General features: G+C 42.3%; 1 protein-coding gene across 3 annotated transcripts in view; it reads right to left on the reverse strand.

Moving 5' to 3' along the window:
* LOC139478712 (coiled-coil and C2 domain-containing protein 2A-like) overlaps positions 1-18,847 on the reverse strand; it is a 63,349-nt gene that overhangs the window by 22,586 nt on the left and 21,916 nt on the right. For all 3 annotated transcript variants that reach the window (XM_071261300.1, XM_071261299.1, XM_071261298.1), the window contains 10 exons: positions 18,154-18,238; positions 16,996-17,149; positions 13,088-13,238; positions 11,997-12,135; positions 11,113-11,319; positions 5,901-5,993; positions 4,836-4,927; positions 3,269-3,433; positions 1,212-1,278; positions 387-496 (listed from right to left, as the gene is read on the reverse strand). In XM_071261300.1, coding sequence (XP_071117401.1) covers positions 387-496; positions 1,212-1,278; positions 3,269-3,433; positions 4,836-4,927; positions 5,901-5,993; positions 11,113-11,319; positions 11,997-12,135; positions 13,088-13,238; positions 16,996-17,149; positions 18,154-18,238 — 1,263 coding nt within the window. The remainder of the gene's footprint in view (positions 1-386; positions 497-1,211; positions 1,279-3,268; positions 3,434-4,835; positions 4,928-5,900; positions 5,994-11,112; positions 11,320-11,996; positions 12,136-13,087; positions 13,239-16,995; positions 17,150-18,153; positions 18,239-18,847) is intronic.

Here is an 18,847-nt window from a genome sequence, read left to right on the forward strand (position 1 = left end):
TGATGTCACAATCAAATGAATTCACTAATCTCTGCCACTGAAGCTGGTTAGCTGTACTTATGATACTGATTATTATTGTTTACAAACTGAAAAAGTCGAACGACTTTGGATGATGCATAGCATCTCAGTCGAGTGTCTTTTTATATCAAACATATTAACAATCCCAATCCAAAGACTCTTTGTAAGAATGATACAGTATGTGAAGTATTTTAGATGTAAAAAGATAAATGAAAGACAGGCAACTTGCATTAATACTCTCACAAAGAAATAATTATGCAGTATTAGATGTGGCTGTGATGAAATTGCCACACTAGTATGAAAGCAACAAACCCATGTACTTCACTGGGTCTACTAAATACAGGTGCTACACACAGAGAGTATATTACTTGAGATCTAGGGACAGTTCCTCATTGAAGCTGGGGTTGGGGCCATCTCCGATGCTGCTTCTGACCGTCTCCCTCTGAAACATCACCTCCACATACGGCCGGACCAACGTCTGAAAGGAGCACAAGTAGATAGCAATGTTATTCCTTCACAATTACATGCTATGCCATTCATATCAACATTCTCTTACATTTCATAATATTACGTTTTTCAATATTTGCTACAGTGTCAAATTCAATACAACTTAAGCTTCTTAATGCGACATACCTGAAACAGATTTCAAATTGATCATTCTCAAAACGTAATAGCTTAATACAGACTCTGTGATTTAAACCGTGCCCATTTTCACTGTCTGACATAATTATTGGAATAATTCAAATCCCATTAGTCTGTTAACATGAATATTAGTACAGCCTTAGAAATTTGTTCTAAAATCATTGACCAGTAAAAATCCATTGATGGCAGTCCCTACTGATTATTACCAGTTCTCAATGCTTCAATTTTGCTACAATTTGGAACTGAATAAAACTTGCATAAAATGTAAACATAGTAAATTTTGGTCTTGTTCAATCATGACGAGCTACAAAACACTCAACTAGTGAAACAAGGTTCACACTGGTCCTCTTAGTACTCTTAGGCTGTACTAATATTTACTTTACCAGACTTACAAATGGGATTTGACTAACTTGAGTCAAATACGTTAGGTCTGCCAACTCACCCGATCCTAGTCCCCTATTAAGCAGTTCAGTGTAAACTATGCAGCATGAAAAATGTCGAATGGTCTGCTTTCTTTATCATGCGAGGTCTCGGACAACTGGACAACTTACTTCTCCGGTGATGTTCTTGACTAAAGTTCTCTCCGGGTCCCTTGATGTGGCAGCACCAGTGGCAGGCCTGTAAGGGGAGATAACTGTATTTCACTCTATGTGGGCAAGCATTCAACAATGCCACATCAAAGGCAAACACTTTCATTAAGTATTAAACATGTTACTCTTTGATATATACTACTCAAAAGAAGTCAAAGAACACCCTTTTCTTTCCTATTACTATAGTTAATCCACCGTAACCCTTTTCTTTCCTATTACTATAGTTAATCTGCCGTAACCCTTTTCTTTCCTATTCCTATAGTTAATCCACCGTAACCCTTTTCTTTCCTATTACTATAGTTAATCTGCCGTAACCCTTTTCTTTCCTATTACTATAGTTAATCCACCGTAACCCTTTTCTTTCCTATTCCTATAGTTAATCCACCGTAACCCTTTTCTTTCCTATTCCTATAGTTAATCCACCGTAACCCTTTTCTTTCCTATTCCTATAGTTAATCCACCGTAACCCTTTTCTTTCCTATTACTATAGTTAATCCACCGTAACCCTTTTCTTTCCTATTACTATAGTTAATCCACCGTAACCCTTTTCTTTCCTATTACTATAGTTAATCCACCGTAACCCTTTTCTTTCATATTCCTATAGTTAATCCACCGTAACCCTTTTCTTTCCTATTCCTATAGTTAATCCACCGTAACCCTTTTCTTTCCTATTCCTATAGTTAATCCACCGTAACCCTTTTCTTTCATATTACTATAGTTAATCCACCGTAACCCTTTTCTTTCATATTACTATAATTAATCTGCCGTAACCCTTTTCTTTCCTATTACTATAGTTAATCCACCGTAACCCTTTTCTTTCATATTACTATAGTTAATCCGCCATAACCACATTCTTTCATATTACCATAGTTAATCTGTCATTAACTTCTTTTCAGTAGTATATGTCATTTTAAGGTTGCAACTGTAGATCTAAACTCTGTACCATAGGTACTTGGGTATTTGGGTCCCCATCACTTCCACAGTTCATCCATATATGGATAGTCACATGACTACACAACATCAACAGTTCCCTGGCACCAACACAGCAAAGATGTATGTACATGAACACAGGCCCAGCTCCAACATTAAGAATCAAAGTCAAGTGTATCTTGTGACCTTGTCATAACCCTAATGTTGAACATAAAAGGTTAAGCAGGTCCCTCGAGTCAGGAAGTGAGTGAGTTGGTTTAACACCGCTTTGAACAGTTATATCATGGCATGTCAGTTTGATGCTGGAGGAAAGCCAAAAGTGATGCATGTCTTAGACGTTTATGTTAGACGTTTACTAGGACGGTTATGGTGATGACAAACACAATCAAGGCAACGGGTATTACAAGTCACAATCATCAGATTCTCGCATGGCCAATGGACACACAGTCAATAGTGGCACCTTCGATGACTGGGCCATCTGCCCATGTCCCCGTACCAAGCGTCAAATACTAAAGCACAACCGCATAAACTCATTGTCCCCAGGAAGCCCCTAATTTCTATAACTGATCATGAATCGCAGTTTAAGCTGTAGCAGGATCACGAGGGGTAAAAGGGGTTTTATGCTGGCTCATGGTATAAAACCTAACGGTGGACGCCACCTCATGTGCCCCTTGTGATCCTGCTACAACAAATTTATCTTACCAACATGTTTTAATATGACATTGTAAAAGTATTCAAACAAACTCCAAACTGATAGAAGACAGCTCTTGGAATGAGCTGAGGTTAGCTTGCGCTATGTCATGTGACCTCCACTGACTTGGAAAAAGCGTGCAGCTCTTTGTTTTGAAGCGGGGTATAAGGGATTTCTTCTGCCTCTGAGAAATCCATGTGAAGCCTGACTTGCTCATGGCGGGGTATAAGAGATTTATTCCCAGCTTGAGAAATATTCCCCACCAAGGCAGGATACAAAGTATTTTATTAAGATCAAGTGGACTAATCAGATCTCATCATTCTGACATGGAGGTATGATAGCAAACATTGTACCCATTAAGTCACACATATAGATTCGTAACTCTACGAATGCCTACCCCTTGGTTTTCCTGATTGGTATGTACGATGCCCTGATGATGTTGATAAGGATGTTCACCTCCCCGCCCGACACCGCCTGTGCTGTTGCCTTCTTCCTCTCCTTCCTCACTGGCTTCAATGGCCGCCTCGGCTCCGTTATACGGGATAAACTTATAAACAATGAGCTGAAAGCAAGAACAAGTGATGGATTTATTTTCTTTAAAACAACTAGATGTCAAGTTCGATGTGCCAAGTGTCACTAGTGGGTGTATAGGGTTTTGTGAGCAGAATGGGCTTGCATACAATGAGGGTGAACACAAACATTTACCTTGTAAAATCCTGTACACCCCGCTAGTGAAACATGTACAAATCTATCATTACAAGTTACCAAGTTACAAGCCTTATTTTTGGTGAAATATTTGTGTGAGAAAATTAGATCTATCAATCAGACTTTCAGCATAGTTACTCAAAGTGCGAACAATGTCAATTGTGACTTGAGCAGTAAGTGATGACATCAAACATTATGACATCAAGTCATCAATACAGGACGGCTATAGGTTTAAACAAGACACCAAATGACCAATCATATACCTGGATTCTTTAACAAGTGACGATAAAAGAACCATCAGAAAACTCGAGTTCTATGAATTTGATTCATGTGAAATACACACTGAATGATGAAGACTATTTGCAGTTTATGATTACGCAAATTACGTCTCCCTGTCTAACACGGCATGAGGGCTCTGACAGTATTACAGTCACAAAGTTCAATGTCTTTTCAAGTCTCCGAAAATGAAGGCCATGGTAACAAATATTTCCCCATGCTGATTGGCTAAATAGAATCATGTCCCATTTGACACCATCATGCCATTAGCATGGAAATATGGTATGCTTTGAGCCCCAACAATAAACTTGTTACAGATATGGGCATATTCTACTCTAAGGAGTGAGTGAGTCAGTATGGTTTTACGCCACTTTTATCAATATTCCAGCAATATCACGGCGGGGGACACCAGAAATGGGCTTCACACAATGTGTCCATGTCGTGAATCGAAGCCGGGTGTTTGGCCTGACGAGCGAACGCTTTAACCACTAGGCTACCCGACCGCCCCTCTAACTGCAGATCTGACTATATTGAGTGATTATACTTGTGTACAAATATAGTTTTCTTTCAAGTTTTAACAGAATTCAGCAATTTGCTTGTCCCAGGAAATGAACTGCTCATGAACCATTCCTTTTCAAGACACATTATCCATTTTCAAGGTAAAATCCTTTGCAAGGAGGGCATACGAGGATTCAGAGGTGGGGTTCAGGGGGTCCGGATGCCCCCCTTTTTGAAACCAAATGTTGTATGTTGTAGGCAGTAACATTGAACGAGAGAGGATTTTGATATTTTGAACTCCTCCCTTATAAAAATGCTGGATCCGCCCTTGGAGGGACCTAAAGTCTCCAGCCTGTTTTCCGGTGTGTGTGAATAGTTGGCACTTATTACCATGTCAAGACAAGACTAGAAGAAGATATCCCCTCTGTAAGACATGACACAGCTGGTATGGCAGCCAGTGCTGACAGAGTGTACGGTATCCTCACCCAATGTTCGGCACCACGTCCTCCACCACCATGTCCTCCAGTCTCTTGGAGTGTGCCGCCATACGGAACCTCTGCATCACCTGCTCCCGAACCTGCACAGACATGATAGGTGATGTGAAATGGGGTTTTACGTTGCGTCCAAGATTATTGCACTTATATAGCGACGTGTATGCACGTTTGTGTGTGTGTGTGGCTGCTTGTACTAGTCCGGACTGATGCCGATTTATAGTACTAGCACACTGAGATACCATGCCGCAGTTTAACATGAATACCCAACTCAGACACAGTATACTGACTCTGAGCCGACCAGTCCTTGTTTTAGCCCCTTAATGCCGAGAGCCAGACAGGATAACAACAAGTACCATCTTTTATTGTTTTTTGGTATGTCGCGGCTGGGGATCGAACCCCGGATCTTCCGCTCTCCGGGCGGACGCTCTACCATTAGACCACGGAAGCGTTCACAGACATGATAGATGGGATGTGAGTAGGTTCTTACTTCCACCCAGCACAGAATGGAATACAGGCGAGCTTGATACAGTTCCCCTGTCACCTGATACTCCAGGTTCCGTTTGTTGAAAGCATGATCAATGTCCAATACCACATTTGTTCTGTATCGATACACTTACTGTCCAAACTATGTTCCCCATGTTAAATAATGTTGAGATACCTGCAATTCTCCTGTGCAACATGATAATATATTGTATTGTGATTGTTTAGACAGGAAATTATCAAGGATTCCAAACTAAGAGCCCTTGGCAGCCAAATTCGAACTTTCTTCCTTTTTTTATATCAATCTAGAAGTTCATCAAGTCCTTATTTAAATATGAGATGTCTTAACAATATATTTCAACACTGCATTCAGAGCAACAATGAAGCCCTGTCGTTTTATTGGTTCTGTTACCAGTGACATACAGTCACATCCACAAAACTATAACATTAATTACCAATATAAATATGAATATGACCTTTTAGTTTGACTGACATTTCCCGTAGACATGGGCAGAATATCAGCCATTGAGCAAGTCTAGATGAAGCCCAGTTAGGGGAGCTGTTTCTCCTGCTTACCCTCTGCATGAACTTGTTGACGGCAGCTCGATGTGACTCGATGTCCTCCTTCTTCTTACTGCGGTCCTCTTCCCTCTGTTTCTTCTCGTACTCCTACAGGACACAAGGAGGACACGACATCAGTTGCGAGGACCTTACAGTTATCAGCTGGGACATTTAACTACATTGTACACATTCAAACTGGGAAGTCAATGAAGACAGAGTTGACTCATGGACTTCAACTTCTTTATCCCTTCAAAGCTTTGTTTGTTTGTTGTCTAACGCTGCATTCAGCAATATTCCAGCCACATGACAACGGTCTGTAAATAATGGAGTCTGGCCCAGGCAATCCAGTGATTGATATCCTGAACATCGATCCACACAATTGCGATACGATGACATGCATCAACCAAGTCAGTGAGCCTGACCACGCAATCCTTTTAGTCGCCTCTTACGACAAGCATAGTCGCTTTTTACGGCAAGCATGGGTTGCTGAAGACTTATTCTACCCCGGATCTTCACAGGTCCCCTTCAATGCTATGATTCAGTAGAGATGCCAGTCCCTTCATAAAGCATGTGCATTTCATGAGAAATCTTAAGTCAAATCTATCATCATTGATACTCCAGCTTCTAAGATGCCACTTAAAGATGAAACATACACAGCCTCTTTTGCAACAGGAATCACTGATGTAAGTCTTGTAACACATAGCAATTAAAAGTCCAGTTCTAGTTCCTGTACAGAGGTAGGGGGCCAAGATGGTACTTTAACTAAGTCCCTTAGCTGACACAATCAGCTGGTCATGAGTTTGAATCCCAGTAACCTAGAATATGACTCCTGGTCCGTCAGGACGATTCCCATGTGTATCACCAAGGTGGTAAATATCTACAGCCCTCCTCCTACAGTAGGATGACACGCTGTGATACAACTGAAATACTGCAGCCATGTGTATCACCAAGGTGGTAAATATCTACAGCCCTCCTCCTACAGTAGGATGACACACTGTGATACAACTGAAATACTGCAGCCATGTGTATATGTGTATCACCAAGGAGGTAAATATCTACAGCCCATATCCTACAGTAGGATGACACACTGAGATACAACTGAAATACTGCAGCCATGTGTATCACCAGGGAGGTAAATATCTACAGCCCTCCTCCTACAGTAGGATGACACCCTGAGATACAACTGAAATACTGCAGCCATGTGTATATGTGTATAACCAAGGTGGTGAATATCTACAGCCAATATACTACAGTAGGATGACACACTGTGATACAACTGAAATACTGCAGCCATGTGTATCACCAAGGTGGTAAATATCTACAGCCCTCCTCCTACAGTAGGATGACACCCTGAGATACAACTGAAATACTGCAGCCATGTGTATATGTGTATCACCAAGGTGGTAAATATCTACAGCCAATATCCTACAGTAGGATGACACACTGTGATACAACTGAAATACTGCAGCCATGTGTATCACCAAGGTGGTAAATATCTACAGCCCTCCTCCTACAGTAGAACCACACGCTGTGATGCAGGTGAAATACTGCAGCCATGTGTATATGTGTATCACCAAGGTGGTAAATATCTACAGCCAATATCCTACAGTAGGATGACACACTGTGATACAACTGAAATACTGCAGCCATGTGTATCACCAAGGTGGTAAATATCTACAGCCCTCCTCCTACAGTAGGATGACACCCTGAGATACAACTGAAATACTGCAGCCACGTGTATCACCAAGGTGGTGAATATCTACAGCCCTCCTCCTACAGTAGAACGACACCCTGTGACACAACTGAAATACTGCAGCCATGTGTATCACCAAGGTGGTGAATATCTACAGCCCTCCTCCTACAGTAGAACGACACCCTGTGACACAACTGAAATACTGCAGCCATGTGTATCACCAAGGTGGTGAATATCTACAGCCCTCCTCCTACAGTAGAACAACACCCTGTGACACAACTGAAATACTGCAGCCATGTGTATCACCAAGGTGGTGAATATCTACAGCCCATATCCTACAGTAGAACGACACCCTGTGACACAACTGAATTACTGCAGCCAACTGAAATACTGCAGTAGGATGACATGCTGTGATGCAGGTGAAATACTGCAGCCATGTGTAACAACAAGGTGGTGAATATCTACAGCCCTCCTCCTACAGTAGAACGACACGCTGTGATGCAGGTGAAATACTGCAGCCATGTGTATCACCAAGGTGGTGAATATCTACAGCCCTCCTCCTACAGTAGAACGACACCCTGTGATGCAGGTGAAATACTGCAGCCATGTGTATCACCAAGGTGGTGAATATCTACAGCCAATATCCTACAGTAGGATGACACGCTGTGATGCAGGTGAAATACTGCAGCCATGTGTATCACCAAGGTGGTGAATATCTACAGCCCTCCTCCTACAGTAGAACGACACCCTGTGACACAACTGAAATACTGCAGCCATGTGTATCACCAAGGTGGTGAATATCTACAGCCCTCCTCCTACAGTAGAACAACACCCTGTGACACAACTGAAATACTGCAGCCATGTGTATCACCAAGGTGGTGAATATCTACAGCCCATATCCTACAGTAGAACGACACCCTGTGACACAACTGAATTACTGCAGCCAACTGAAATACTGCAGTAGGATGACATGCTGTGATGCAGGTGAAATACTGCAGCCATGTGTAACAACAAGGTGGTGAATATCTACAGCCCTCCTCCTACAGTAGAACGACACGCTGTGATGCAGGTGAAATACTGCAGCCATGTGTATCACCAAGGTGGTGAATATCTACAGCCCTCCTCCTACAGTAGAACGACACCCTGTGATGCAGGTGAAATACTGCAGCCATGTGTATCACCAAGGTGGTGAATATCTACAGCCCTCCTCCTACAGTAGAACGACACCCTGTGATGCAGGTGAAATACTGCAGCCATGTGTATCACCAAGGTGGTGAATATCTACAGCCAATATCCTACAGTAGGATGACACGCTGTGATGCAGGTGAAATACTGCAGCCATGTGTATCACCAAGGTGGTGAATATCTACAGCCCTCCTCCTACAGTAGAACGACACCCTGTGACACAACTGAAATACTGCAGCCATGTGTATCACCAAGGTGGTGAATATCTACAGCCCTCCTCCTACAGTAGAACAACACCCTGTGACACAACTGAAATACTGCAGCCATGTGTATCACCAAGGTGGTGAATATCTACAGCCCATATCCTACAGTAGAACGACACCCTGTGACACAACTGAATTACTGCAGCCAACTGAAATACTGCAGTAGGATGACATGCTGTGATGCAGGTGAAATACTGCAGCCATGTGTAACAACAAGGTGGTGAATATCTACAGCCCTCCTCCTACAGTAGAACGACACGCTGTGATGCAGGTGAAATACTGCAGCCATGTGTATCACCAAGGTGGTGAATATCTACAGCCCTCCTCCTACAGTAGAACGACACCCTGTGATGCAGGTGAAATACTGCAGCCATGTGTATCACCAAGGTGGTGAATATCTACAGCCCTCCTCCTACAGTAGAACGACACCCTGTGATGCAGGTGAAATACTGCAGCCATGTGTATCACCAAGGTGGTGAATATCTACAGCCAATATCCTACAGTAGGATGACACGCTGTGATGCAGGTGAAATACTGCAGCCATGTGTATCACCAAGGTGGTGAATATCTACAGCCCTCCTCCTACAGTAGAACGACACCCTGTGATGCAGGTGAAATACTGCAGCCATGTGTATCACCAAGGTGGTGAATATCTACAGCCAATATCCTACAGTAGGATGACACGCTGTGATGCAGGTGAAATACTGCAGCCATGTGTATCACCAAGGTGGTGAATATCTACAGCCAATATCCTACAGTAGGATGACACCCTGTGATGCAGGTGAAATACTGCAGCCATGTGTAACAACAAGGTGGTGAATATCTACAGCCCTCCTCCTACAGTAGAACGACACCCTGTGATGCAGGTGAAATACTGCAGCCATGTGTATCACCAAGGTGGTGAATATCTACAGCCAATATCCTACAGTAGGATGACACGCTGTGATGCAGGTGAAATACTGCAGCCATGTGTATCACCAAGGTGGTGAATATCTACAGCCAATATCCTACAGTAGGATGACACGCTGTGATGCAGGTGAAATACTGCAGCCATGTGTATCACCAAGGTGGTGAATATCTACAGCCCTCCTCCTACAGTAGAACGACACCCTGTGACACAACTGAAATACTGCAGCCATGTGTATCACCAAGGTGGTAAATATCTACATCCCTCCTCCTACAGTAGAACGACACCCTGTGACACAACTGAAATACTGCAGCCATGTGTATCATCAAGGTGGTGAATATCTACAGCCCTCCTCCTACAGTAGAACGACACCCTGTGACACAACTGAAATACTGCAGCCATGTGTATCACCAAGGTGGTGAATATCTACAGCCCTCCTCCTACAGTAGAACGACACCCTGTGACACAACTGAAATACTGCAGCCATGTGTATCACCAAGGTGGTGAATATCTACAGCCCTCCTCCTACAGTAGAACGACACCCTGTGACACAACTGAAATACTGCAGCCATGTGTATCACCAAGGTGGTAAATATCTACATCCCTCCTCCTACAGTAGAACGACACCCTGTGACACAACTGAATTACTGCAGCCAACTGAAATAGGATGACATGCTGTGATGCAGGTGAAATACTGCAGCCATGTGTATCACCAAGGTGGTGAATATCTACAGCCCATATCCTACAGTAGGATGACACGCTGTGATGCAGGTGAAATACTGCAGCCATGTGTATCACCAAGGTGGTGAATATCTACAGCCCTCCTCCTACAGTAGAACGACACCCTGTGATGCAGGTGAAATACTGCAGCCATGTGTATCACCAAGGTGGTGAATATCTACAGCCCTCCTCCTACAGTAGAACGACACGCTGTGATGCAGGTGAAATACTGCAGCCATGTGTATCACCAAGGTGGTGAATATCTACAGCCCATATCCTACAGTAGGATGACACACTGTGATACAACTGAAATACTGCAGCAGCCATCAACACTAACTCCCACATCCAGCAGAGATGTTTACCATTGTTCACAAGCATGACATTACTCCATATCACAGAGATAATACTGCACCTTGAACTTCCTTACATCCAGACTTGAAAGTAGGTCTTGTTACTCACGGTGAAAGCATCTCTGGGAATCTCTCTCTCATAGACCGGCACCATCTTGAAGTTGCGGAACTCGTGCACCTCGCTGTCTCGGTACTGCAAGAGACGGAACCGCTTGTTGCCCTCCATGTCCTCGTCCGATGTCAGGTCAAACTCCTCCTGAAGCTGCTCCAGACGGAAGAAGTCTCTCATCTGCAGGTCGCCCTGGTCGCTGCGGTTCTGTAGTTACAGAGAAATGAATAGACAGATCAGAGAGTTAGCCATGTTGCAGGAATTTGGGAAGATTATCTGCAGTTAGTTTTTTACACAAGATTTCCAATTTTTTTTATCCAGTTGACTGGATTTGCCTGAATTGGAATCTAGGAAACGGAAATATTTAGAACTTTTCAGATACCTTTGTTGTGATTTATTACTCCTGATTATGCTCCATTGTACCAAAACATCGTACAATATAACGAGTGAGTGAGTGAATGAGTGAGAGAGCGAGTGAGTGAGTGAGTGAGTGGGTAAGTGAGTGGGTGAGTGAGTGAGTGAGTGAGTGAGTGAGTGAGTGAGTGAGTGAGTGAGTGAGTGAGTGAGTGAGTGAGTATGGTTTTACGCCGCTTTTAGCAATATTCCAGCAATATCATGGCGGGGGACACCAGAAATGGGCTTCACATATTGTACCCATGTCGGGAATCGTACCCGGGTCTTCTGCGTGACGAGCAAACGCTTTAACCACTAGGCTACCCGACCGCCCCGTACAATATACCAATACACACTCTGCTCGATCTATTTCTTGAAAATTCCTACCTTCAGTAAAATTAATAATTTCTTCTGATAAACAATACAGCACAAAATACACAATCTCAACAAAGTTGTTTCTCAAAAAGTATGTGTGGTTCCTCCCTACTCACTCCCAGCAGGTAGACGAGGTCAGCGTTGGCGGGGTCATTGGGGTCCAGACGAGACTGCTCGAACCACTTGGCGAGCTTCTCCATGTTGACCACGCCAGTAGCACCAATAGCCGACACAGGGTCCATCTGCTTCATTGCACTGTAAACGAATTGAACATGATTCCGTGGCATTTCATTGGCTAACCAACTTATTTTGCATTATGTTTCCATAAACCGAAGGGTTTAGACCACACCATTTGCTGATTGGCTGATAATAGAAAAGGCACTTTTTTGTTTTGTGACGAACGATGTCACTGATTTCGACTAATTGTCTGAAGTTGTTATAAGTATGAACTTCAATATGTTTTTTCGTTTATTGGATTCTAAACCTTATTGGTTAAATAATATTGGTTAAGTGTGAGAAAAACACACATTGCGCATATCAGAATAAGACAAAACAAGACATTACCCCCCCAACCCACGCAGATGGCCCAAGAGCAAACTAAATTATATCATCACTCAAATTCAGTTTATTTACTTTCTTTCACAACAATATATTTCATAGGAATTGACTTCAAAAGGTTTTTGCGTTTATTTTTGAGGAATTCTAAATCTGTTACGCATAGTGTGCAAAAAAACACAGATTGCTCATATCCGAGAGACAAGACATCACCCCCATCCTGAGCAGATGAGTCAAGAACATACTAAATTATATAGTCACTCCAATTAAGTGTGATAGATCAAAGACGTAAGTGGATATATGTCTTTGGATAGATATATTTGGAAACATTAAACAGATCAAACAATTTATCACTTAAGTAATTTCATAAACCTAATCATACTCAGGTTTTTATTTATATAACTGAATAAAATAATTGCGGACATAGCATAAGAACATGATATTCGTCCTTTATATCACTCTAAAAACATAGGACAAAGACTTTGTTTTAACTATTATTTCACATTGCTGCATGTCAGCAGAATTGGAGACGATCGATCAGTGAGGTAGTTCTGTGATGTTTGGGAATATGGACATAGTGCTGACAAACAAAGAAACAATCTTGGATTTGAACTGTAGTCTCAATGTCTAACAACATACAAATATTGCTTACTTGAATATGTTGTTGGTGGAGAGGTTGGAAGATGGTGGAATGAGAGGTACTCCCGTGTCGTCCACAGCCCATGCCACGGAGGTGTTGATTATTCCGGTCGTCATCAGAGTGATCAGGTTGTCCCCAGACGCCACGAAGCTGAATGGCACAGCTGGACATAGACAGACACATATGCAAAATCAGAGTGTACACAATTGCCCCCTAAACTTTTAGAGAACAAACAACAAACTATGAGGATCTACACATTATCTGTTTGTTCAAGATTATTGCATTTATATAGAGACATGCATGTGTGTGTGTGTGTGTGTGTGTGTGTGTGTGTGTGTGTGTGTGTGTGTGTGTGTGTGTGTGTGTGTGTGTGTGTTTGTGTGTTGCGTGCATCCGTGCATGTGTGTAAGGACTAATGGCGGTTTAAAAGTAATAAAGCAATAAAATGTTAAGCCTTCAGAGAAATTTCCTTGAATCTAGCCTATTGTTATGAAGCTGTGATGTCATGGACAATGGATGATGTCATATTATATTGTACTTAACAATGAACGTGACGTCATGGACAATGGCTGATGTCATATCAAATTGTACTTAACAATGAACATGATGTCATGAGCAATGGAAGATGTCATATCGTACTGTACTTAACAATGAACGTGACGTCATGGACAATGGATGATGTCATATCGTATTGTACTTAACAATGAACGTGACGTCATGGACAATGGATGATGTCATATCGTATTGTACTTAACAATGAACATGATGTCATGAGCAATGGAAGATGTCATATCGTACTGTACTTAACAATGAACGTGACGTCATGGACAATGGATGATGTCATATCGTACTGTACTTAACAATGAACGTGACGTCATGGACAATGGATGGTGTCTTATCGTATTGTACTTAACAATGAATGTGACGTCATGGACAATGGGTGATGTCATATCGTATTATACTTAACAATGAACGTGACGTCATGGACAATGGGTGATGTCATATCGTATTTTACTTAACAATAAACGTGACGTCATGGACAATGGATGATGTCATATCGTATTTTACTTAACAATAAACGTGACGTCATGGACAATTGGTGATGTCATATCGTATTGTACTGAACAATGAACATGACGTCATGGACAATGGGTGATGTCATATCGTATTGTACTTAACAGTGAACATGACATCATGGACAATTGGTGATGTCATATCGTATTGTACCGAACAATGAACATGACATCATGGACAATTGGTGATGTCATATCGTATTGTACTTACCGTATATGACCGCGGATAAGCCGACCCCGTAGATAAGCCGAGGTGCTAACTTGACCATTGAAATACGAGAGAAAATGATATGACCCGCAGATAAGCCGAACCAGGAATTGAAAGGCAAAAAACACTGCGAAGTCGGACTGCAAGACATGTGCCGGTACTCGCAGATATTCAAAAATATAAGATGAAAAACGTTGTAATTATATTGAAAAAGTCATTATTATTTCTAATAAAGATTTAACAAACCAGTCATCCACTTTCATAATGTGGGAAGCTGTTTCTCGTTGTTTTTTTTAAACTCATAATGATCGTTATATGTTGCCATCAACAACAAGCGCCATTTTGTGAATCGGTGTATATAGAATTATGAACCCGTGAGAAAATATATCAGCTAGAGCGAGTTTGAATTCAGCATCGTAAGTATGGCGTATTCGTTTCAAACTCATGATGAGAATGTCAGTCAGTAAAAATATACTAACTTTTATAACCCCCTTTACACCACTATTGTATGTTAATCCAATTGAATTAAATAAACTATCATACTATGAACACATTGAATGACCATCACTTACTCACAGGCTTCTCCAGTTTATTAAACTAATCTCTCGAAAACAAAGGAATTAAGCCCCTACTCCCAACACGATCGCTAAGCACCCACAACTTGAAAATGTTTGTGTAAACAACATGACAATACCAATCGGCCCGTTATTATCAATGCTCATTTCCTTGTGTACCGTGTTGCTTTTTAAACAACAGGAAGCAATCACAGTGATCACCGTTTGTGACGTCACAGGAAACAGCTGATCACATGTTTTTGCAAATGGCGAACGGAATAACTCGCCGATACAGTTGTTTATTTGCCTCTTTCAATAAAGGTAGACACTTGTTCATTATCAATTTATGAACTTTGCAAAACGTACGTAATAGCTATTGGCGATTTCATCTGGGGATTATATATTATAGCTGTGAATTACATATATTGTTACATGTAAAAATTGTGGAGTTTACGAAGAACGATAAACTTTGAACATTCAATTGAAAACGTATTATCGGAAGTAGTAACATGTATAACATTTTTTTAATAATGACAACATTGGTGTATAATAATAACTTTATTGATAATTTATAACAATAATGGCTCTAGTCGTGGCAACTTCCAAACTTTCGGGAAGTTGTGATCTATCGGACCGTCATTCAGGCGATGTTTCTGACAGATTACGATCTGAAAAATACTATCATGAAAGTGTATCCCGTGGATAAGCCGACCCCTTTCTACAGAATCTTTTTTTTGGTCCTCAAAATTCGGCTTATACGCGGTCATATACGGTAACAATGAACATGACGTCATGGACAATGGATGATGTCATATCGTACTGTACTTAACAATGAATGTGACATCATGGACAATTGGTGATGTCATATCGTATTGTACTTAACAATGAACGTGACATCATGGACAATGGATGATGTCATATCGTATTGTACTTAACAATAAACGTGACGTCATACAACTGACAAATCAGCATTGAGAAACACAAAAATGCACATGCCCCAATATTGGAAAGCATGTTATGGGTAAGTCTATGTACAACAGGCCATATTCCATTCACCAAGTGAATGTTAATGGCGCTACATTATTTCCCCAGTCAATGGATCAGTGTGCACTTGATTTTCAATCTCAGCTCCCTGGGGAGTATACAACCAAAGCTGCCTGTGAGACGCTAAAAGGTTAACAGTCACATTACTATCTCATCCTAGAGAGTACCCATCCACTGTAAAAGTAGAAACTTCACCTGATTTTTTACCTGTAAGCTATACACAGAAACTAAACTCTTTCTCCTCCAGTGTACACTACTCACCGCTGCCGACGCCCTCATGACTGTAGTGGACCCTCTGGTCGGAACTAAACTCTTTCTCCTCCAGTGTACACTACTCACCGCTGCCGACGCCCTCATGACTGTAGTGGACCCTCTGGTCGGAACTAAACTCTATCTCCTCCAGTGTACACTACTCACCGCTGCCGACGCCCTCATGACTGTAGTGGACCCTCTGGTCGGAACTAAACTCTATCTCCTCCAGTGTACACTACTCACCGCTGCCGACGCCCTCATGACTGTAGTGGACCCTTTGGTCGGAACTTAACTCTATCTCCTCCAGTGTACACTACTCACCGCTGCCGACGCCCTCATGACTGTAGTGGACCCTCTGGTCGGAACTAAACTCTATCTCCTCCAGTGTACACTACTCACCGCTGCCGACGCCCTCATGACTGTAGTGGACCCTCTGGTCGGAACTAAACTCTATCTCCTCCAGTGTACACTACTCACCGCTGCCGACGCCCTCATGACTGTAGTGGACCCTCTGGTCGGAACTAAACTCTATCTCCTCCAGTGTACACTACTCACCGCTGCCGACGCCCTCATGACTGTAGTGGACCCTCTGGTCGGAACTAAACTCTATCTCCTCCAGTGTACACTACTCACCGCTGCCGACGCCCTCATGACTGTAGTGGACCCTCTGGTCGGAACTAAACTCTATCTCCTCCAGTGTACACTACTCACCGCTGCCGACGCCCTCATGACTGTAGTGGACCCTCTGGTCGGAACTAAACTCTATCTCCTCCAGTGTACACTACTCACCGCTGCCGACGCCCTCATGGCTGTAGTGGATCCTCTGGTCGGAACTAAACTCTATCTCCTCCAGCTGCACATTCTGTGAAGTGACGGAGGCCTCTGGGATGGCAGAATACAACTCCGCTAACATTGTGCTGCTCAGACCTTGACTTTCAAATATCTAGGAAGAAGAAACATTTCTGACCTGTATTTCCACCACACACTATGAACATGGATATCAGTTTACAGCATCACGTTTTTACAGCATTTGATGGTGTACTCTTCTGTCAGTGATCAACTAAATAAATGTATAAAACGTGGAGCATTTCTTTATGTAAAACCAATCATAATAATTGATGATTAAGAATCTTTAGTAACAAACAATGGTGAGCTAATGGTGAGCTCTAGATTATTACACTTATCTAGCGATGTGCATGCGTGTGTGCGTGTGCGTGCGTGCGTGTGCGTGGCTGCTTGTACCAGTCCAGACTAATGCCTATTTCATAGTAGTAGACCACTGAGATACCATGCCGCAGTCTAACATGAATACCCCACTCAGACACAGCATACTGACTGAGAGGTGACCAGTCTGTGTCTTAGCCCCTTAATGCCGAGTGCCAGGCAGGGTAACAACAAGTACCATCTTATAACGTCTTTTTGTATGACGTGGCCTGGGATTGATCCCCGGACCTTCCGCTCTCCAGGCAGATGTTCTATCCGCTGGTCTTATGACAAAGGATACTGGATCCCCATAGCAAGTGGTACTTGGGACTCTGATATGTCCAACTGGGTGACAAGCATTGGGGTACTGTATTCGACATAATAAGCGCCCAGGGCGCTCTCAAAATTAGAAATAGGGGCTCTTATTAGAATATTATTTTGGTGAAAAAAAGAGAGTTGAAAGATAGATTTTGTGGTTTATGCTGACAGCCTGAAATGTTTATATACGAGAGATACATTTTTCCAGAATTTAACTGCCCATAATTAAGGGTGCATGTAACACACGAGTGCGTATTACACACGAATAAATAAGTGTTGTGTACATTGATCAATCGGAAAAGGTGCTAAATGGTATTGTTCACTAGCCAATATATTAGCAAATATCGCCGTGGGCGCTTATTACGTCGAATACGGTAATAGGGACTTCCCTGGAACCCCTACAGGGGAACAATCAACAGTCATTACCTGAAACGTGACACTCTCTGGCCACTGTACAATCTTCAGATTATAAATCTGACCAAAGTTGACATGGAAATCTTGTGAGAGAGGCCTGGTTTGGAAAGAAAAAGCAACATTACAAGACAATAACATTTTTGTACTAAAAAGACTGGCAAAATCAAGTATCACAGAAGCAACAATAAATGAAACACCTAAAAAACACAACATGTTTTTGTTGACATTAATACTGGAATATTAAGCAAAAGGCTTCGTCACCAGATAAATCATAAATATTCTAAATGGTCATACACTGAGAGTACTTGAAGAACAGTATGTGAAATAAAAACAAAACTGACAGGCTCCAATCAGGACCCACAGACATTCGAAGCATCAGGCCCCAAATACTCTTCAGTGAAACAACTGCAGCTTATTGTGTCACACAAATTAACACGTAAACTGCAGGCCACAAGGACACATAATTAATACAAGATCTACCTGCCACGGGCTTACGGCAGGTGCTTATTTCAAGCACTGCTTGAGTGAGTATGGTTTTACGCCGCTTTTAGCAATATTCCAGCAATATCACAGCGGGGGACACCAGAAATGGGCTTCACACATTGTACCCATGTCGGGAATCGAACCCGGGTCTTCGACGTGACGAGCGAACGCTTTAACCACTAGGCTACCTGACCGTCCCAAGCACTGCTTGAACAATAATTTT

This window comes from Haliotis cracherodii, unplaced genomic scaffold, assembly GCF_022045235.1.
Source record: "Haliotis cracherodii isolate W230 unplaced genomic scaffold, xgHalCrac1.p SCAF_4, whole genome shotgun sequence".
Taxonomy (NCBI): Eukaryota; Metazoa; Mollusca; class Gastropoda; order Lepetellida; family Haliotidae; genus Haliotis; species Haliotis cracherodii.